Source organism: Dermochelys coriacea, chromosome 11 (genome assembly GCF_009764565.3).
Source record: "Dermochelys coriacea isolate rDerCor1 chromosome 11, rDerCor1.pri.v4, whole genome shotgun sequence".
NCBI classification, from domain to species: Eukaryota; Metazoa; Chordata; order Testudines; family Dermochelyidae; genus Dermochelys; species Dermochelys coriacea.
In genome coordinates this window covers 71778628-71802223 of record NC_050078.2, presented here as the reverse complement: position 1 = coordinate 71802223, position 23596 = coordinate 71778628, and the positions used below count along the sequence as shown (strand labels likewise).

Here is a 23596-nt window from a genome sequence, read left to right as displayed (position 1 = left end):
CATCAGCTCAAAACCAGTTTTCACCAGGCTGTTCAAAGACACTTCTCCTCTCTAACGATTGTCTCAATGCCAAATTTCAGTTTTCTTCTCCTAGCTATTGCAGCAGCATAGCTATACAGAAAAGAGTACAGGAATTTTTCAGAATGTTATAAACAATTAAAATGGGAGATTAGAATGCTAATAGTTATGCAACCTTCCCTGTGATTTCTGTTCTTGTTATGGACCCTGACTCAGCACAGTACTTAAGCATGTGCCTAAGTTGAAATCAGTGGGACTGCTTGTGCAATAAAAGTTAGTCATATGCTTAAGTACCCTGCTGAACTGGGGCCATAATGCTGCCCTTCTATTACTTTCACAGCATAAAATGAAGCCAGATTATTTTGCAAAGTTACCATTGTTAATATTGCTCAGATTGAAGACATTCCTTCCTGGTGGAAATGTACATTATGTTTCTTTCCAGTTGTGCTTGACCCATCAATGCAGTTTGATTAAATATATACTACAAAAATATTTCTCACTTCAATGTTTCATTATAGATTGGTATGGGGAAAATGTATCTGCTTCACTCATATGTGTGAAAACATGTTCAGTTACAAAGTAAAAGGGTAGGCAGATGACTGGATAATTACAGTACCTATGGTATACTAACCGGTTTGATGTCTTGCAATCCAGTATTAATTAAAATCTGAGCAAGGATTTTCTCCCTCTCTCTCAGCACCTTCAGCTTCTCCTTAATAAAATACCTTGGGATAGGGATTTCTATGTGTTCCTAGGGGAAAGAAATATTCATGGGACACTGTTAGAGCTTTGTTTAAAACCATGTTGCTTATTACCTTAACACCTTTCCTTTACAGACTAATTAAATTGGCCTAAAGATTCTTGAATTTCCAGGAGTGTTGTGTGACTTGACCTATGTAACAGCTGCTGTGCTATTACTTTGCAATTACTCAAGGTCTAAATCAACAACAAAAAATGAATCCAGTTTCATACAGATTTCCACAGTATTTTTTAAAATTGTGCAATTACAAATTAAAAAATTAGCAACTATTTTGAACATTTCAGGGTTTGCTGGTATTTAAAAAATGTACAGACAATGACTTCCACTTATTTTAATAAACTCATTAGTATGATCCTCCCACATTATTTAATCAACATCTTGGAAAACAAATCAGCTATATTGCATTGTTATTATTACAAGGAATTAATACCAGCTTAATTATCTAGCCTCTTCAATATTTCTAAGGTCCCTATCCCTGTAGTATCTAATCACCTCTCAGAATCAAAAATGATTGGAAATGTCTCCCCAAAGTCTGACTTTACTCACTTGTATCATAAAAATTACAACTGTCTCACATTTCCATTGATTGTTTTCTTACAGGATTACTCACTGATGCCGAGAAGTGAAGAGGGCTTCTTTGAGAGACATGCAGAGAAAGAAGAACCCCCAAAAGATCTACGAATTAGCAGAAGCCAAGGCATTACTGAATAGCACAACTGATCGTTAGAACCTTGCTTATGAAGAAAGGCAATTCTTCCAAGAGTACGCTATCACTAGCAGTCCTTAATGGCAAGTACAAATTAATGAAAAGGCATTAGAGAGACAAGGTAAGTGAGGTAATATCTTTTATTGGACCAACTAGTTATGGTGCAGAGACAGACTTTCGAGCTTATACAGAACTGAAGAAGAACTCTGGGTAAGCTTGAAAGCCTAACTCTTTCATCAACAGAAGTTGGTCCAATAAAAGATGTTACCGCATCCACATTGTCTCTCTAATATTCTGGGACTAAACATGACTACTACGCCACTGCAAACATGAAAACACATTGACAGCAGTCTCTGTTTTGGACTCCTGATAGACCTGGAACACAATGGTGTCATTAACAAAGATTTTATTAAAGAAATGGCTAAAATATTCACTCAAGCAAATGGACTGTTGCTTTTATTTCTACAGAACCCTGGCTAGTACTTCAGATATGGGCAAGAGTATAGTGCACAAGCAGCGAGGTGAAAAGGCACTGGATGCCCACTAAAACAGCATTGGATGCCCACCAATGTCTACCTAAAGATCCTGGGATATACTGTATGTTTCTGTGCTTTGTGAACTCTAAAGTGCGAGAATGTGATGGAAGGCTCAAATGCTAAGGAAAACAGTTTCTGTAAATCAACATCTTACAAAAAATGTGAGTAGCAAGCCCATCTAGCTTTCTTGTTAGTGGCTCCTGTCCTGGAGCCCAGGCCCCCTGTTGTGGTAGTGTATGTAAGGGAAAGCTCTGGACTGGGTTTGTGTCATAGCATAGAGAGTTTTTGCCTCTTTTACATCATTGTCTCTATCACAGCAGAGGCCTGATCTGAGAGGTTTTCTGACTATATTGTTGGCCTAGTTTTCTGCTTCTTCCATCGTAATTTTTGACTGCTCTTAATAGCATGCTGTGTCACAAGTTGTTCTCTTGGTTTTCCTCACCTGTTCCTATATGAATATCTCACTTATGCTCCTTTTTTCCTAGAGAAGGGAAATGTATGCGCTATTATTTCCAAGTCTGTCTGCAGATTTCTGTTCTGATGGCCCCAGCAATGATGAGATGAGCCTGTTCCATTTAGCAGGTTCAGGGAGCACTTTCTGCTTCAGACATGAAGCAATGTTTGGTTGTAAAAATCTGAAATGAGATGTGCACTCCATCTCTATGCTGGGAATGATGAGCTACTCCCTAGAATGATCGAGTAATCAACACTTTTACAGTTTTTCAAGGATACAAGACTCTTTATGGTTGATTATAAGACAATCCCACAGCCTAACTGACTTCTACCCAGTACGAGGAGGTAAAGGCCTAGCACCAAGCATTAGGCAGCCAAAAGAGGACAGTCTTAGTTCTCAAGCACTTTGTAGGACACAACATTGTGAAACAATAGGCTTGTGATATTTGTCCACAAACATCAAGTCACAGATGGAGCCTTTAACCATACCCTACCTCACATAGGTGTAGTAAGGATAAATACATTAAAAAGTATCTGTATAATTACCATAGATAGATAGATTCCATGTCTGAAGGTGAACTAGAGAAAGGTGGTGCACAGATAACTGGAGAAAGATAAAGCTCAAACTCTTGAGTGGCATACCAAAAATAAAACCAGTGCACCTCAGTATCATCCATAAGATGTAACATGCCTGGGATTTAGCAATTCTGAATATTCCTCACTGTTATCACAACTGCTAGACTACAAGCCCTTCACAACTGATGAAAGTAAGGGCCCTGGTGCAAAGATGGGGGAAGTCCCATCTAATATATGGAGTTTGTTGTGTGCATTGACCAGGACCTTAGTACTGGAGCCAAGGATGTTACAGATAAAAATATAATCAAGTCTATGTTGTCATCAACAGTTGAGAATAGTTCTAAACCACCCTCCCCAAGCATCTCAATGCTATCTTCACTTAGCAGCTACACCATGCCTTGTTAGTTCTAAGGTGGGGCAGAGGGACGAGAATTCGTCTTCATTTTTTTAATACCTGATGTTAATAATGTTACATTTCAAACTCATCAACTTTTCTCGCTTGGTTGATTTACCTATAAATCATCAAAATACAGTAATGTCCATAATTGTGTTTTTTTTCAATCTAATAAATTTTGAGTTATCAGGTTCTGAATGATGCCTTTATATTCTCCAATATGTCTTCTGGTGGTCAAAATAGTTCTCTGCTATGAATAAAATAGCAGAAAGATGGTTGATTGAAATAAGTAGCAATCACTGAACTATACATATTTATATGGCAAAATAATCAGTTAAAAGCTGCAACATGTTTCATATCTAAAAACCGAAGAACTAATTCTATAATATATTAAGATACCACTAGGAAATTTCTTTCACATTATAACCAGGATCCAGAAAATAGTAATCATTTAAACAATACCTTTGTTTACTTTTCCATTAGAAAGCTGTTACCTACAGTACCCAACTTTGACAACAGGTAGAGTTGTCAGAAACAAAAGGAATTATCAATCAAATCACCATTATTTCTCATCTGGTTTTTATACCTTCAGTCTTCAAGGATCCATATTATGGCCATACAGTAGAACCTCAAAGATACAAGCACCAGAGTTAGGGACTGACCGGTCAATGGGACACCATGTGAAACCGGAAGTAACCAATCAGGCAGCAGCAGACACACACAACAAAACAAAAAAGCAAGTACTGTATTGTGCCTGTATTGCATCTTAAAGATAGGCACAGCTGGACTGCTTGTCCCCCATGCCCGGAGCCAGCAGAGCAAGAGCAGTGCTGGGGTCTGCGCAGCTTTCGCCCCTCACCGGGTGGGGGGGAGCACTGTTTTTACGCCCCCCTCGGCTAGGAGGGGGACATACTGTTTGCACACACACACCCCCCCCCCCCGCCTGGAGGGGGATAAGCTTGCAAATTCATGCTGTGGCTGAGTAGGGGGCTCAGCTGCTGCTGAATCCTGGCCTGGAGTCTCAGCTGCTGGATCTGGAGCCCAAACTGTGCTTTGTTCAGAGTTATGAAAATTTCAGAGTTACGGGCAACCTCCATTCCTGAGGTTTCTGTAACTCTGATGTTCCACTGTATTTACTAGGGTTGAGGTTTAGTTGGGATGTCCTTTAAACAACTGCTCTTAAATTGGATAGAAGGGTTACTATCAGGCAATCCTTTTCCCTAGATATTGAATGTGGTCCCAACCCCTTCCAGTTTTGGAATGAGAGGGCAGACTAAAGTTTCTCAGGTGGCAGTTTGGAGAACTAACCACAGGACAAGTCTATTCCCCACCTAGTTTTATCTGTAACCTCTGAGACACTCATGAGTCATGAGCTCAAACCAATTCACCTTGAAGCAAAAGGCAAATCACACTGAACTCTGACATCAGCTGTGGCTTGGTCCTGAGCGGACCATCCTATGTGACCCCACAGTAAAATCAGGGTCGATTTGCAATGTTGCCATTATTAACATAGAAGTTGACTTATTCTAGCATGAGTTCACTTTAGGACCAAGCAGAACAAGTCAGACATAAAGGAAAGACATAACCATAATTAAAAACTATACATTTTTGGTAATATTCCAGACATACTGAAATATAACATATTGATCAAGCAGATTCATTTTTAAAAGCTTGCTCCCATGTGAAAAGCTCACTCGCAAATGAATATATTCTTTATTTTTAACAGAAATACATGACTATGCAGTAATCTAGTGAGCACATAGTAGGCCAAGTTCTCTGCTGATGTAAATTGGGGCAGTTTCATTGAAATAAATGGTGCTGTGCCAATTTACACCAACAGAGAATTTAGCCCAGTGCTGTTAAATAGTATTGACTTTCTGGTAAATACTAGGCTAGATCCTCAGGTAGTCTAAATCAGCATAGATTCATTGACATTAAGCAATTTACATTAGAATATAGAATATATAGAATATATTCCTAACTTGTTTATGATTAAAGTATACCTACAGGGGACAGCTTAAGATCTTGCAGGATATCATCAAAGTAATGAAACTCCGAGTTCTCCAGCTCCACCATTTCATTCTTTAGCTCCAGGATACGGCCCATCACTCCCTCCAGCACTTGCCGAATCACTAACCGTTTTTGTGGGTGAACAATCTGGTCGTAGGCAGTCTCCAAGTTACAGAAAATTTGAACATATTTAATGTAGAAGGTGGCTAACATCTGGAACACTGTTATGCGATCCTTCTGTACCTTTAGGGGCTTATCTTCTATCTCCCTCTGGAGCAGACCGTTGAGGGCTTCTTGGGCTTCTGTCCACATCTTATTATAAGTGCTAATTCAAAGAAGAAAAGAATATCTTAGCTGCAGCTATATGCATTGATTAGCACACAATTGGTAGCATAGTTATTGAATGTCTCCATGACTCCAGAAGTGTGGATATCTCACAAATGCAAGCACTGAAGTGCATTTTAATTCCAAAAAGATTTTTAAAAAACTTAGCTAAAATGTATTTTAAAGCAGAGTTACTTAATTAAACCATAGCTCTTTTTTATTGTCTCTACTAGTAAAGCAGCTTTAGAAATAGGAGTTTCAAAATTATGCTTTAAAAACATAAAAAAGTTAGAAATTGTTGGCATTCACCACAAAATATAGTTGTAACAACAACCCCAGTCTAGCAATGAGCTCTGCATAGGAAGACCCCTGTGCCTATGTGAAACTCCACTGAAGTCAATGCAGGATCAGAACCTAAGGAATGTACATCAGGCGTCACAACGCTTATTGCATGATTCGATGTCCGGTGGTTACAATTTAAAAAAATAAAATGTTAAGCTCTCCCTTTTATTCTCCTGTCAGGAATTGGGCTGCAGCAGCATCAAAAAGGAGTTTAAAGGTTACAATGGTGGTGATTTTTTTTTTCATGGGCAATAAGATGCAAAATGTGGACATGACATTTATATCATCTGCATCTTGGAAATTGTAGGTTCTGCAAGGAATTGCTTGTATTTCCACAGGCTGTGACAATAACAGCAGGCTTCTATTACAAGCCAGTCTTTCTAGGCTGGCTGCAATAGCAATGATTGTGGGGGGATAAAGGAAGGTAGTGTGGCCTAGAAGATAAGTGCCTGGGTGCTAGTCCCAGCTCTGCCATTGGCCTGCTGGATGACCTTGCTTAAGTTATTACACCTCACTATGTGTCAATTTCCCCATCTGTAAAACGGGCATAATGATACTCACTTCCCTTTGAAAAGTGCTTTGGATCTACTGATGAAAGTGCTATATCAGCACTAGTTGTTTGGGTTTTTTTTACAGTGCCAACATAGAGTATATTGGAACATGCTACTGTAAGATGGAAATTGGAATATAGGAATGGTTAAAGAGGTATTCTAAAAAGAGCACTCAGTCTCAGAGACATGCTGGAAATCCTGAACTAAGGAAGGAACTGCCATGTACAATGGGTTGGAACTCTGCTTTCATTGTTCATCCTAAGTCTCTCAAATGCTGATGCATGACAGCTAGTAAGGTAGGAAAATAATGTGAGAAAGGACCTCAGATGACAGAATGTATAGTTTTGTGGTTAAGACAATGGGCTGGGACTCGGGATTTGCATCAGTTCCTGGCTCTGTCATAGACTTTCTGTGTGACCTTGGTCAAGTTACTTAAACTCCCTGTGCTTCAGTTAGAAACATGCAAAATGGGGGTTAATAATACTGTTTTTATCTATTTTGTTTATTTACACTGTGTTTTCTTCAGGGTAAAGGCTGCCTCTCACTATGTGGATGGTATAGCACCTAGGAGAATGGGGCCTCTCAGTTACTGTAATACAAATAAATAACAAGGTTTAAATCTCTAAGGTAAGGAGAGTGGCAACTAAAAAAACAGACCTGACTCCCTCAGAATTCTGAGGAGATTTGTATCTAAAGCTGAAAGTAAAGTTTTACTTCACCCAAATACTAAAGCAAGCACCCTGGCTAGAAAACCTAGAGGGATGGAGTTCTCTGTTCCCTCTGTTGGGGAGAAGTGGAAAACCCAGCTCTGGCTAACTTCATTTACATGAATTGTAATATTGTTTACCCATAATTCCACTATTGAGTTTTTATTATTTTGGTTGGAAATGTTTTCATGTGTAAAGGTGATAATAGGTTGTTGCCGGTACTGTGCTCATTAAAGGACATAGAACTGTGCAAGATATGCCATGGGTGAGGAATCACCCTGACTGAACAAGAAACAGACTTTGGTTGGATAACAAAGCTTGGCCTCAACAAAGACATAGGAAGTTTTGTCTTGAAGAATTCTGATCTAGAGAATAGGGATTTTATCCTAGGGTCCAGTTCTGTGCTGTGCTCCCCATATGGCGATTCCCTAACCCCAGTGAAAAACTCCATAGAGAAGTCTGTCTGGAGTAATGATGGAGAAGTAGAGCTGGCTCTGTGCAGAGGCCTCACTGGCAGCAGTGGAGTAGAGCTGGTTCCACAAAAAGCCCTGACCAGACCAGTGGTGGCAATAGTGAGCTGACTTCACCGTGTCCTAGCTCACTCAGCTGGTGGAGGCAGACCTGGAAGCACTGGACTGGACTAGGTTGCTGCTCATTGGAGTCAGATCTGGCAGAATGGTTCTCTGAGGTCTAGAGCTGACAAGCAGAGGAGAGCCGCCCCTGAATATCCTTTGGTTACCACTGAGATTAACTCAACCTGTGAGTGGGGTTTTTAGTGCGTGGAGTTTGTGGTGATACAGAGTTGTGGAGCTCCATAAGCTGGACTGGGAGATGACCAGACTCTTGGTGTATTAATTTGGGTTGTTCAGTTTCTCATATATAAATATATATCATTGTTTTGTTTCATATTTCTTTTGGTTGCATTTGCCTTTCTCCCCAAATTAAAGATTCCTGTGTTCCATATTTCTGAATTACTTTCGAGCGCTTGTGAGTGGGGAAAAAACTTCCTGTAAGCGTGACAAGGAAAGCTTTATTTTTATTTTCCAGAGACAGAAACAAGAGTACTGTTCTGGGTGGGGTTTGAATCATATATCTATTTATCTTAGAGAAGGACCCCGAGATACATTCAACCTGGCCCTTGTTGCTGTCACTGGTACCTGGCAGAAGGATTATTAACACATTCAAGAGTAAAGGAGCAGGACAAGGATACAATTGAATTATGTCTGATTGGGACTGAGAATGCAGTTGTGTATTAATTTTCTGTTGTGATGAAGAAGCCAAGCAGCTGTAACCTGTGTGATTTTGTCATCCATAAGTGTATGGGCGGGAATCTTTGTAAACCAATCATATTGTTTCCTCATGCCTATGCATTTTATCTTACTGAATGATATATTTGCAATTGTAATGAGGCTATGGAGATGACAGGATAATATTTTAGTAAGGTCTCCCATCTTGGACATAATGGCTTGAGCTCTCTGTATTTGTTTATTTCTTCAGGATATTGATGGGGATGTTCTGACTGACTAGAATGATCAGCAAAAATTTTAACAATTTGAGTCTGCTATTGAATTTACATGCTTTAATTTTTTTTAAAGTATATACTATACTTTTCAGCAGGATGCAGCTGGCCCTGTTCTTCTTAATGTATTAACAGCCCACCCAGATATTTCCCCCTTTCTTCCGACTTCATTTACATCCCATTGCACCAAGTGACTCAGTAGATTGCAGCAATTAACCCAGGTGCAAGAGATAAACAAAATAAAACCACTGGGATAGGAAAGATTGGCACAAACAAGAACACCATTAGCTGTGCCCTGACAGCTCAGCCAATTGATCAATGGGGTTTTGTACACTTTCTTAGAATTGGGGACTCAGATGAACGGAAACCAATGAGACTCAAGGGGTACTCCAGCACAGAAGAACATAATACGCTGTTGTACTTTCCTAGCTGTGTGTATCTAGAATCAATTTGCAGTGGGGAGGTTATAAATCTTTTAGGATGTCTGGGCCTATAGACTGTACCCCAACTACAGGCTTGATTTATGAACAGTGGATTTCCTCAGGCTAAAACATTTCAAATGCAAGTTGTTTCAGAGCTGACAATAGGCATCCCAGTGCAACCAGAACTGCCCATACAACTGTCCACTCCATTTTACAATAACTTCTTTCTCTCTCCCCAGTCTGTGGAGAATACCAAGTGTTCTCCCATTGCGCCAGCTACTATTCAGTTTCTTTTTATATTCTTGATTTAAAAAAAAAATTAAAGCATGTTAACGTAAGGCAAAATAGTATCAGATAAGTGTAAGATAATGACAAATTACTGGAAGCATGTTGTTATGGATCGGTTTCATGTCTGTGGAGATCATAACATGTTTCTCTGTTTTTCCAGCATTAACATTCAATCTAAATAAAGGAAGGGAAGTGTGTGTGTGGGAGGGAATAAAGTATAAAACATTAAGGAAGAGAAAAAGGAGGGAAAAGAATGACATCAAAACAACGAGGGGCAGATCCTCACATGGTGTAAGTCAGCATACATACTGTAAGAGGCTAATTAATATATATTATCGCTCATCTTAATTAATTAGCCTCTTACAGTTTGTATGGCAACTTCCACCTTCTCTGTATATCTATATCTATATCTATATCTATATCTTCTTACTATATATTCCATTCTATGCATCCGATGAAGTGAGCTGTAGCCCATGAAAGCTTATGCTCTAATAAATTTGTTAGTCTCTAAGGTGCCACAAGTACTCCTGGTCTTTTTGCGGACAGATTAAAACAGCTGCTACTCTGAAACCAGTCATTAGTTTCTACAGTCTCTTCTCCCTCTGTCAGAGTGGCTAATGCTCCCTGTGTTCTAGAAGGAGCAACTTCTGTGCTGAGGGGAGTGCCTGGCCACAGCCCAGGGACCACAGGAGAGGAGTGAGGGCCTTGAGCCATCCCCACCTTACTAACCAGGCAGCATAGGGCCCTTAACTCACTTTTCATTTAGCCCATTTGCTACGATTTTCTTCCCACAAGCTTGAAAGGGCACTGCACCCCTGTCTTGTAGAAAAAGAGGGACCTGTGGGCAAAAATGGCTTCCAGCCACCAAGGAAAGAGTGAAACAAAATTCTGACTGCTGACTTTTCTTTTAATCTTAAAGGAAAATCTCTGCTAGTTGTGATGTATACTAGGAACTGTCATAAAGACATCATGAAGACTGGCTCCCTTTCCTTCGTTATTAGGCAATGGTCATTAGCGTAATATGTACTAGTTTGTGAAGTTACATCAGAAGTGGATTTAACCCATTAGGAAAAAGAAAAGTAGTACTTGTGGCACCTTAGAGACTAACAAATTTATTTGAGCATAAGCTTTCGTGAGCTACAGCTCACTTCATCGGATGCATAACCCATTAGGGTGAGGGTCATAATTATGACCCTGATCCTGCTAATACTCATGCACATACTTAACGTTACTATCCCAGGTAGTCCCATGGAATTCAGTAGGGCTACATATAGTAGTAAAATTAAATATGTGTGTGACATTCCCCTCTGGTGTTATCCGGGCTGGTGATCTGCTAGGTCACTCCAATCCTTGACTCTGGGAAACAGCCTTACCTCGCTCTACTGTGAAAACCCCCACTCCTGGGCTGTTCATGCCCAGCCTCTGGCATGTAAGCTACTTGCAACTGAATGACACTAGCCAATATTTCCGGTCCCAGACACAACCGTTGGATGCTGCAAGCTTATATAAGTTCATCAGTTTAACAAAGAAATTAATATGTACCAGGCTTGTTATCCCAAGGGGAGCCTCTGACACACTTCAAACCAAATGCACTGCTTCAGGTAAAATAAACAAACAGATTTATTAACTATAAAGATAGATTTTAAGTGATTATAAGTCAAAACATAACATGTCAGATTTGGTCAAATGCAATAAAATCAAAATGCATTCTAAGTTGATTTTAATATTTTCAATGCCCTTACAATTTTAGATGTTTCTCACCACAGGTTGGCTGGTTGCTTTTCAGCCAGGCTCTCCCCTTTGATCAGCGCTTCAGTCACTTAGTGTGGTGGTGTCTGTAGATGTAAGTGGAAGAAAGGGGAAGGGCATGGCAAATGTCTCTTCCTTTTATTAGGTCCTTTCCTCCCACTTGGCTTTGCTCCCCCACTTCCGAGTCGGATGAGCATTACTGTTGTGGCCTCATGCAGGTGAGTCATTGCATTGTAGCTTCCTTGCTGGACAATGGCTGTTGATGGATTGTTTGACATCCCACCCGGGCGCTGGTTACTTTCCTTGCTGTTGCCTCTGGGGAGCTAATATCTGGCTGATTCCCCCAACTTACAGCATGTGTTAGTGATAACCATACTGCACAACTCTCATAACTTTATATGCATTAATGATAGACATATATGGATAGAGAAATTACTTTTAGCAGATCATAACCTTTCCCCCGATACCTTACAAGGCATGCTTTATATGTAAGATCAGGATTATATGAAAATGAGGAATATGGAAGTTACAGCACGCTCCCCCAAGGTATAGAACGTCACAATGTGCATGAGTGTTTTCAGAATGAAGGTCTATAATTGTTCCTGGGGCATCCAACATGCTTACTCAATAGTGGTAGGAATCAGTGGCAGGAGTAGGAGCAATTGCAGTTAACTATAAAGAGTTTAAATGACTACATTCAAATTTTGAAAGTGTGATTCAAGAGATGAGGAGATGCAGGAAGGACAAGTATTTGGAGGTCTAACCTACTCTATATTAAGTGTCTGGGGGGGAACTAATGCAACTGAGTGTAATTTTCATACCTCCAACCTTAGAGGAAGAAGTTCAGGGGAGGGCAAGAGCCCAGGTTCTTAAAGTTACACACACACACAAAGTATAAGTATGGCTGATTGCCATAGCAGCTGAAGGGCAAGAAATGTTACAGGGGAAAATAAGCAATACTGAGTAATGGGATGAGAAAAACATATACACTCACTTAATTCCAGAGGCCCTAAAGTGCATTCTGGCAGCATTTACGGTTTTTGGGGTAAAAGAGAGTCCTGCCTTTCTGATCAATGTGTCCCTTCAACTCTCTATGCTCCCGGGGGAGAGTAAACAAAGTCCAGATTCTAGTAGTCAATCAAGAATACTTTATTAATCATCCAGCCTTTGTGCCATAGTATGGCTTCTTCTAGGTTGAACTTTACTTTTATTACTCAGAATAAAATATGACCTACTTATTTAAAAATGAGGCTTAAAGCTATATTTCTGTGGTCAAACTGACACAAAAATTATTTTAAGCACTGTCAATTTATTTATACTCATTTAATATTCCTGTGTCCTCTGAAGCCTGACAATACATTTCCGCCTGATATTTTTTTTCCGGTTTGGAAAAACTAACTTAAGTGCTGTTTTCAACAAAGCTGAAATTAATCTGGTTATTTTTGTTGCACCAATTCCACATTCATGCTGAAGTGTTTACAGAATTAACGTTAAGCATGGGAGTTGTTCCATTGACTATCTACAGGATTGAGGCCTTAGTGACTTATGTCAACTAATTTTTGTGAACCAGCAACAATTAGTTAACTTCTGCTGCAGAGACAGCAGAGGGAGATCAAAATACTTTGGGCCACACTGTGATTTACTGGAAGCTGCAATCCACTCTGTAGGGATGATGAGGACAGAGGACCTATGCTTCAGCAGAAGTCACGGAAGATATTTTGGCCAACACAGAGGAGTGCAAACTGCAACAGCCTGGCTGTTACTCCACTGCAGGGGACAATTCACACTCTGTGCAGTGGCCTTCTGCTGATTGGTATATACAAGCAGAATCTCTCTGGTCACTCGATCACAGACCTAAGAGTGGCTATACTTCAACAAAAAAGCTTCAAAAACAGACTCCAACGAGAGACTGCTGAATTGGAATTAATTTGCAAACTGGATACAATTAACTTAGGCTTGAATAGAGACTGGGAATGGATGAGTCATTACACAAAGTAAAACTATTTCCCCATGGTATTTCTCCCTCCCACCCCACCCCCCACTGTTCCTCTGATATTCTTGTTAACTGCTGGAATTAGCCTACCTGCTTGTCACCATGAAAGGTTTTCCTCCTTCCCCCCCTGCTGTTGGTGATGGCTTATCTTAAGTGATCACTCTCCTTACAGTGTGTATGATAAACCCATTGTTTCATGTTCTCTGTGTGTGTGTATATAAATCTCTCCTCTGTTTTTTCCACCAAATGCATCCGATGAAGTGAGCTGTAGCTCACGAAAGCTTATGCTCTAATAAATTTGTTAGTCTCTAAGGTGCCACAAGTACTCCTTTTCTTTTTACAAGCAGAAGTGTGGCTCCCCATTGGCAGACTTCTACATCAGGGTATAGGAAGAAAAGTCCCTTCAAGCACTCTCACACAGGGCTGGACACACAAGTACAGAATGGACTGGAGATACCTTAAGGACACCAATCTCTTTCTTGGGATATTTTGGCTTTTGATTACAGAAAGAATTAGTAGTTCCTGAGGCCCACGAGAATGAAAAGTTAGCTGACTTCCAAAAACATTATCCAAACATGTTCTGTTCAAAACCTTTCAATTCCAGTTTTGGACAAAATTTTGGGTCAAACTTGCTCACTATCCCTAAAATCAAGCTTGGTTTTAAAATTCTTCCCAAGTTATTCCAGGATGAGAGAGCATACAGTGGAATGACATGAATTGCCTTAACTATTTCCAGGCCAGCCAATGATTTTCTATAGATTCAGTAGCAAAGGGGCAAAAAAAGGAGGATAAAGCTCGATAGACTCTAGTCATTGGAAAAAGTAAAATACAGCATTGTTAACAGGAACAGCCTTGCACTTCTACCTTCTCCGATTTCATTTTTCAGTAGTGTAACAGAGTGAACACAGGATAAAAGATTGTGTGGCACAAATGTAATGGGAAACCATAGCAAAGACAAGGAAGCCTGCTTCACTAAACACCAGCTGTAACACTGCACCTCAGTAGCTTTCAAGCACCTGCTCTTGCCCAAACTCACAAGGCTGATGAAAAGATACTTCTTTGGTCAAAGAAGGGTATTGTGCTGGTGAATTTTAATACAACAGCAGGAATAGAAATTTGAGTAATTTACGTGGAGAAGAGATTACCATATGCTGAATTTTACCTTACCATGCTCTAAGGAGCAGCCTTTTATCTAATTTTTGCAGCTTATCCAGCCTGACAGCAATATGATGCCCTCTGCTTTGAGATGAGGAGGGAAGCAAATGCATGCTTTCCCTGGCAAAATCAGAAGAATATTCCTATGTTGTCTGTGGCTAGAGAAGTGTGTAAAGACAGCTCTGCAGTATGACAATAGTATTGCATCCCCATCACATAACCACCAGTAGATACTCCATATCGAAGATCCTGTATTGCATTATGCGTGTTGAGTGGATGAATGGGATATGGCTAGCCAGAAAGGGTCCAGAGCTAGGGAGTAGCTATTCTCCACTGTATGCTCCAGCTCCAAGATGCCTTAATTTACACTGCACTGTACTGGGCACGGTAATGAGATTTATGACAGCATTAACTCCCTCCACACAGTATCCAGCTATACTGCTGGCTGCACTGCAGTTGCTGGTGAGGGGAGAGGAGGACTGCAGACACAGGACAGGCACTCTGCTCAGATGTCCCAAAGTCCTCAAGCGGCCAACATTTCCTATTAATGCTTAGGGTTCATGTATGTAGACTGCTATACAACTCTAACTCTTTCACACTGATGAGAATATGGCCTGTTTTCTAGAATAACTGTCGTTGTAAATTTCCCCCTGCCAATGTTTATATTTTTCTTTCAAAGCAGAAGACCATGGCCCTTAATCCAGTGACCCTCTCCTAAATGGAACCTACAAACATTTCCAAATTCTATAGGTCTAATAATTATACAGGGCAGTCTTTGAATACATGAAGGATGGCAATACAAATTGTTTCCATGATAACAGAATGAACTCCAACATGAAAATATTTTATCCGATAAGTATACTTGATCCCTCTTGAAATAAATATGATTGGCTAAAAAGTCATTTGCTACAAGTGCTCAAGGAATATCTTCATGTGTGTTTATAAAACGATCTAATTCTTCAGTCAGCCAAAATGCTTCTTTAGCAACTACAGTGTCATCTAACTAATTCAAGACACTTCAGTTCCTCATTTACTCTTGTTTTAACAAGCATATTCTCCTAGGTTACATGTGGCAACCACAAAAACTAAGCACAAAGAAATAAGCATTATGAAAATTTAAGGCTATCTAAAACTACTATTATCAGATTATACTAAGCTTTTTAGTAGAATAAACACTCTTGATAGCCTGTGTCAGGGTTCCTTCCCCACTCTGAACTCTAGGGTACAGATGTGGGGACCAGCATGAAAGACCCCCTATGCTTATTCTTACCTGCTTAGGTTAAAAACTTCCTCAAGGTAAAAACTGCATTGTCCTTGAACAGTATGCTGCCACCATCAAGCGTTATAAACAAAGAACAGGGAAAGAGACCACTTGGAGATGTCTTCCCCCAAAATATCCCCCCAAGCCCTACACATCCCCTTTCCTAGGGAGGCTTGAGAATAATATCCTAACCAATTTGTTTCAAAATCATCAAAGACCCAAACCCCTGGATCTTGGAACAATGGAAAAATCAGTCAGGTTCTTAAAAGAAGGATTTTATTAAAAAAAAAGAAAGGTAAAAATCATCTCTGTAAAATTAGATGGAAAATACTTTACAGGGAATTCAGATTCAAAACACAGAGGATCCCCCTCTGGGCAAAACCTTAAAGTTACAGAAAACAGGAATAAACCTCCCTCTTAACACAGGGAAAATTCACATAAAACAAAAGATAAACTAATCCGCATTGCCTGGTTTACCTAAACTGGTTGCAATACTGGAGACTTCGATTAGGATTGGTTGGAGAAGATGGATTTCTGTCTGGCCTCTCTCAGTCCCAAGAGAGAACAACCCCGTAAACAAAGAGCACAAAACAGAAGCCTCCCCCCACATCTGAAAGTATCTTGTCCCCTTATTGGTCCTTTGGGTCAGGTGCCAGCCAGGTTAGCTGAGCTTCTTAACCCTTTACAGGTAACAGGATGTTGCCTCTGGCAAGGAGGGATTTTATAGCACTGTATATAGAAAGGTGGTTACCCTTCCGTTTATATTTATGACAGCCTGAAACTTTCTGATGCCATCAGCTAATTTGTTAGAGTCATAGATTATAAAGCCAGAAAGGACCACTGTGATCATCTACTCTGACCTCCTGTATAACACATGTCATAGGACTTCCCTGAATTAATTCCTGTTTGAACTAGAGCATCTCTTTCAGAAAAACCTACAATCTTGAATTTTCAGTGATGGCAAATCCATCACAACCCTGGATAAGTTGTTCCAATGGTTAATTACGTTTACTGTTAAAAATTTGCACTTTATTTCCAGTCTGAATTTGTCTGGATTCAGTTTCCAGACATCTTGTTTAAACTTTTGTCTGCAAGACAGAAATGCCCTATCAAATTTCTGTTGCCTCTGTCAGTACTTATAGACTGTGATCAAATCACCCCTTAATCTTTGCTTTGTTAAGATAAGATTGAGCTCCTTGAGTCTATCACTATAAGGCATGTTTTCCAGTTTTTTAATCATTCTCATGGCTCTTCTCTGAGCCCTCTCCAGTTTATCAACATTCTTTTTCAGTTGTGGATACCAGAATTGGACACAATATTCCAGTAGTGGTCACAGCTAGTGTCAAATACAAGTAACATAACCTCCATTCTCCTATTCGATATTTCTCTGTTTATACATCCAAGGATCACATTAGGCTTTTGGCCAGAGTGGCACTGGGAGCTCACATTCAGCTGATTATCCATCATGACCCAAAACTCCCTTTCACAATCACTGCCTCCCAAGGTAGAGTCCCCCTACATTCTTTTTTTCTAGCCATATGACTTTAAATTTGGACGTATTAAAATGCATATTGTTTGGTTGTGCCCAGCTTATCAAGTGATCACTCTGTATCATGACCAGTCCTCTTCCTTATTTACCACCTCCCCAATATTTGTGTTATCTATAAACTTTATCAGTGATAATTTTATATTTTTCTTCCAGGTCATTTACAAAAATGTTAAATAGTTTTGGGCCTAGGATTTCCAAGTTGCTAATCGCACAAAACCGAACACCCTTGCCCTACCCCCCCGCCCCTTCTCTGAGGTCCCTCCCCCATCCACTCCATCCTCCCTCCCTCTGTCACTTGCTCTCTCCCACTCACTCGCTCATTTTCACCAGGCTGGGGCAGAGGCTTGGTGTGTGGGATGGGATGAGGAATGCGGCTGGGAATGTGGGATCCAGGGCAGGGCCAGAAATGAGGAGTTCAGGGTGCGGGAAGGTGCTCCTGGCTGGGCATTGGGTTGCAGGAGGGGGTGAGGACTCCGACTAGGGGTGCAGGCTCTGGGGTAGGGCCAGGGATGAGGGGTTCAGGGTGTGGGAGAAGGCTAGGGATGCAGGTTCTGGGGTGGGGCCAGGAATGAGGGGTTTGGGATGCAGTAGGGGGCTCTGGGCTGGGGCCAAGGGTTCAGAGTGCAGGAGGGGGTTCTGAGCTGGGGCGGGGGGTTGGGGTGCAGGAGGGGGTTTGGGATGCAGGCTGCAGGAGGGAGTTTGGGTGCAGGAGGGGTTTGGGATATGGGCTCCAGGAGGGAGTTTGGGTGCAGAAGGGGGCTCAGGGCTGGGGCAGGAGGTTGGGGGCATGGAAAGGGGTGTGGACTCTGGGCGGCACTTACCTTGGGCAGCTCCCCGGAAGTGGTGACATGTCCCTTAGCTCTTAGGCATAGGGGCAGTCAGGCGGCTCTGCACGTTGCCTCCACCCACAGGCACCACCCCCCGCAGCTCCCATTGGCCATGGTTCCTAGCCAATGGGAGCTGTGGAGCTGGCGCTCGAGGTGGGGCAGTGCGTATGGGCTCCCTGGCCGTCCCTCTGCCTAGGAGCTGAGGGACCTGTTGCTGCTGCTGGGGAGCTATGCAGAGCCAGGTAGGGAGCCTGCCAGCCCCTGCTGGCAACCCTATTAGGGCCAAGAACTGATCCCTATAGGACCCCACTAGAAATGCACCCTCTCAATGATGTTTCTCTATTTACAATGATATTTGAGGCCTATCAGTTAGCCAGTTTTGATTAATTTAATATGTACCATATTGATTTTGTGTTTTTTCTGTTTCTTAATCAAAATGTTGTGAAGTACCAAGTCAAATGCCTTACAGACATCTAAGTATATTACATCAACACTATTACCTTTATCAACCAAACTCATAATCCCATCAAAAAAAGATATAAAGTCTGAAAAGGTCTGTTTTCCATAAATCCATATTAATTTGTTCAGAGAAGTCATGGGAATGACTAAAGGATTAGAAAACAGCCTTATAGAGATAGACTCAAAGAGCTCAATCTATTTAGCTTAACAAAGAAAAGGTTAAGGGGTGACAATTACAGTCCATAACTACCTATACTGGGAGCAAATATTTGATAATGGGTTGGAAATAGAAGCTAGACAAATTCGGGCTGGAAATAAAGGTGTAATAATTTTTTACCAATGAGTGTCATTAACCATTGGAACAATTTACCAAGGTCATTGTGGAGTCTCTGTCGCTAACACCTTTTATAGTCAAGACTAGATGTTTTTCTAAAAGATTTGCTCCAATTCAAAAGGAATTATTTTGGGGACGTTCTCTGGCCTATACTATACAGGAGAACGGACTAGATGATCACAGTGGTCCCTTCTGGTCTTGGAACCTATGAATCTGAGTCCCATATCAGCCATTCTGTTTTTTTTGCCTGAGATTGATATCAGGCTGAGGTGCTTGTCATTACCAAAATCTCACCATTTACCCTTTTAAATATTGGCACAACACTAGCTTTCTTCCATCCTCTGGAACTTCCCCAGTGTTTCATGACTTATTGAAAATCAACATTAATAGTCCAGAAAGCTCTTTTCTTTTAAAAAACTCTTTGATGCAAGTTTTGTAGACCTACTGATTTAAAAATGGCTAGTTTTAGTTGCTGTTAACACCCTCCTTAGCTGCTGTTGGAATGGAAAGCATATCATCATCAACATCTAATACGAATACATCCTCTAGTTTTTGCCCAAATACTGAGCAGAAATAGTAAAACCTCTGCCACCAAATCTTATCATAAATGTATGTTTATGTCTCAAATAAATTATCAGCTGTCAGTCTGAAGAAAAAAATGAATGCACTGTTATTCCCTTTCATAAAATACAAACACCTTAACAAACCCTCTTTAATACAGCCCACTGTCTGCATTATACCAGACAAGTTGAAGTTTACTGTGTTGCCAATGTAATGACATTGGAGCTGAATAGAAAATAAAGACACTTGGATAGTCAAAGTAGTTTAAGTAATGTATCAGTGAATCTGATTCACTTTCACAGTAACTTCCTACACCAGGAAAAATTATTTGCTAACCTAACAAAAATAGTATATGATCATGTATTAAAGACCGTATTATAATGCAGACACACAAGGTGGGCAAATTAAGGTTGCAAAGACATTCTTAAGTTTAGTATTTCCTAATTTTAGAGCCTCTGACTTTGCAACATTGAACAATGTTCTTTTAATGTAATTTTTTGGATGGAATGTAAAATAAACTGTTGGTTTCTTTTAGTTGCTTTGTGAGAATTGGAAGGGAGAGACTAAGATGGTCTTAATTTCAGAGTTCAATGATCTACTTTATATAAATCCAGTATTCTCAGTTATGACAATTGGATTGTGTTGTATCATGATGATATTTAAAAGATCTTCACTATGTTCTTTTCATGGCAGATGCCATAAAAGAAAAAGTTAGTGCTATTCATAGCACTGCCCAGGCTCTGCTGTCAGTAGACCTGACTTTGTGAAGCTTGGGCAAGCTGAGAAGTTACTGCTCAAGCTCTTATAAGCCACATAAAAGGTTGAGGAACTGGTAAAGGTAGAAGAACACTCAGCAGGAAAATATGCAGTGCAAATATATCTGTGAAAATCTCCTGTTGTGTGTGGAACAAAAGTATATCTGTATGCAAATGTTAGCCATTAGAATAGTTTAGAAAATATGCTATGTTGAATATTTCCTAAGCAGCCCTAAGTGAATACAACACTCTGCACCCTTTATAGGTTGCAACCATCCTTGAAAATGTTGAACATATGACATGCAATCATCTAAGTACACAAACCTGTGGTTACTTGGAGTGAATGTGTATTGCAATTACTTAATTCAGCTGCGTACAGCTGGCAGATTATTCAGATATGTACTTGTGAGTATTTGTATTGAACACTGCAATCATCCTCATGCTATGGACACCTGTGTATATCTGAATGGAGTGATCACACAGACTGGTCCAGCTAACCATAGGTTCATGTAGCTGGATTATCTCACCAGCTTCACTTCTTGGTTTGGAATAGAACCTGCACAAGCTCTTACCTTGTGGTAGCTGGACTGTGTATCATTTTGGAGGAACCGATTAACACTGTTGTATAGGCAACCTTGTAACACCCTGCCCTGCCCTGCCCTGATTTAAGCTAAATGATGTTCAATAAAGAATTGTATCAGAGGCTATTTCTTCATTGCAGAGTTAACTCAAATTATATACACTTGACTTAACTTCTCCGGAGTTAGCCTAACTTGAGTGAGAGAAGCCACTCTACAAAATAAAACTCCAGTTGCAAAGAGTAATTAAATTAGCAGCATAGAAAGACAGTGTTAGCAGCTGATGAGTTGTACTAACTTGAACTGTAGCCTAGACCCTCTAACAGGCAAGTCAACTTGAGTTTAAAGCACACCCCCTCCATTAGTTTGTGGACTAATCTGTGTGTTGATGGGACTTGCACTAGGGGAAATGTTTGTGCTATAACTCGAATTACTTGCAGTGAAGATGAACTTTAAGATTACTTCCTAAAAGGGTTCAAACTAGTTCTTACTATGCCTGTTAATTATTTTAAAAGTTGAAGTTTGGATACTCTTAGTGACAGCTAGAGTGCTACAAAATAGAATGTAGCCAGGGCAACACAGGCAGGAGGTGCTAGCTGCCCTGAGGATGTGCCTGTCACAGATGTTAATATATACTATGGTGGGTTTCAGAGTAGCAGCCGTGTTAGTCTGTATTCGCAAAAAGAAAAGGAGTACTTGTGTCACCTTAGAGACAAACAAATTTATTTGAGCATAAGCTTTCGTGAGCTACAGCTCACTTCATTGGATGCATTCGATGAAGTGAGCTGTAGCTCACGAAAGCTTATGCTCAAATAAATTTGTTAGTTTCTAAGGTGCCACAAGTACTCCTTTTCTTTATACTTTGGTGGCTAGCCCCTCCTGCTGCTTGTGCTGTCACGGCTATGCTATTCTTAGCATGCTAGTTCCAGTGGAGCTGGTAGAAATACGTCTCCTTGAGCTGGCAATCAATCCTCCAGCTTGAAGTGTAGGCACACACTGTGAATCAGGCCCCTTAAAGTTGGACACCTAAAAACGAAGGCATCTGAAATCACTAATTACTCTTGAAAATTCAGCGAGTAATAGTTAATATGTTGCCTGGAGTGCTTTTACAAAACAATACAAAATAATATTTTCGGCTTGAAAACTAGTCCATTTCAATTTTTCTTTGTTTATATTTTTAAAATGATTTTCTCTTGTCTCTTGATGGTTGATAATCAACAAAAACAGGAAGGGAAAGTGACTAATTATAGAAGATAAACAGTGAAACTGACTATACACAAAGTGAACAAAGTAAACAGACTGGAGGGAAAAGTTTTTCTCTCTAATTCCTCTCAGGTAAATTTTAGGTGTTACTTTTAACAATGATATGTTAAAAAAAAATAAGACATAAGTATGATTTGCAAGTTGACAAAATGTGGCAATGTGCCCTTTAGCTCCTGGTACTGGCAATACTGCGAAGTAACCATAGAGCAAGGATGGAAACATCTTCCTGGGTCCTTGCACAGCAGAAAATGGAACTGGGTTAATTTATACACACACAATCTCTCTCTTTGCAACTAGGTTAATTTACACACACACATACACTACATCCAGGTTTTTCAAATGGGTTAATTCACACAAACACACACAAGCAGTACATCCTGGTTTTTTCCACTGGGTGAATTTACACACAGACACCTGCTCCCCATTCCACCCCATCCAGGGTTTTCCACAGCACTAAACTTTATGAGCCTGGTTCTTTCCACACCTGCCTTTCAAACAGACCATCCCCTGAAAGCTCCCCAAACCACCAGGTGAGATGTTTACTTACATATGCGACATGCTTTTGGCTTTTCCTCTTGTCTTCACCTCACTGCTTTCCCATCCAAAATACCACTGCTGTGTTTGTTGCCAGAGGAGGGTGAGTGGGGGTGGAAGGGGTTGCCTGCCCCTTAATAAAAAATAGAAAAGCTGGTGCCACAACCTCTCTCTGGTGGCCCTGATCAGAAGCCACTCAGGAGGCCCCAAAGCCCCATGATTTTGGGCCCCTTCTTGGGGCAGACTGACCACGCACTATGGGGCCAGTCTGAGGCTGCTGCTGAAGCCTATCATCACACCAGCAACGGTGGCTTTTGTTTCACTCCTTGCAGGTCAGACTGGCTTGGCCCAGGCCCGCTGGAGGCTGCTTGTTGTGCCCGGAACACCTAGTTACAGGGGTTGTCAGCCTCCTTCCCTTAGCAACTGGATGCCAAGCCTCCCCGCGCCCCCCTCCCCCCCGCCGTTGCTATGGAAGCCAATGGGCCTGCTGCTGCTGCCGCCTGTGCCTGTGTTTGCCCTTGTGCTGCAGACTTAGGGTGACCAGATGTCCCCATTTAGAGGGACAGTCCTACTTTTGGGGGCTTTTTCTTATATAGGCAACTATTACCCCCCACCCCCTGTCCCGGTTGTTTACACTTGCTATCTGGTCACCCTATGCAGACTAGGGTTGCCAACGTTGTATTTTGAAAATACGGGACTGTTTTCTTAGCACGCCTCTGGGGGCAGAGTACCCTGGGCCCATGGAGACCAGGGGTGGGGTGCCCAGTACCACGGGGCGTGGGGGGTGCTAACCATGCTGCAGTTGAGGAGACCTTCCCCTCCTTGAAGCAGTCAGGCAGTCTTGGCTGTCAGGACCCAAGTCTGGAAGGAAACAGGGCAGCACTGGAGGTCCAGGGTTGGGAGGGGAGTGGAAAGATACGCTGGTGAGTACTGACCCCCTGCTGGACAGGGCCCCCTGCTGACTCCAGCCCT

General features: G+C 41.1%; 1 protein-coding gene across 1 annotated transcript in view; it reads right to left on the bottom strand.

The window, feature by feature from the left end:
• The window catches only part of IQCA1 (IQ motif containing with AAA domain 1), a 163539-nt gene extending 140509 nt beyond the window's left edge, over window positions 1–23030 (bottom strand). Inside the window, exons 1-3 of the mRNA XM_038421943.2 lie at window positions 22638–23030; window positions 5451–5778; window positions 650–769 (exon numbers count right to left, since the gene is read on the bottom strand). Coding sequence (XP_038277871.1) covers window positions 650–769; window positions 5451–5778; window positions 22638–22648 — 459 coding nt within the window. The 5' untranslated portion in view covers window positions 22649–23030. The remainder of the gene's footprint in view (window positions 1–649; window positions 770–5450; window positions 5779–22637) is intronic.
• Between the last annotated feature and the right edge of the window lie 566 nt (window positions 23031–23596).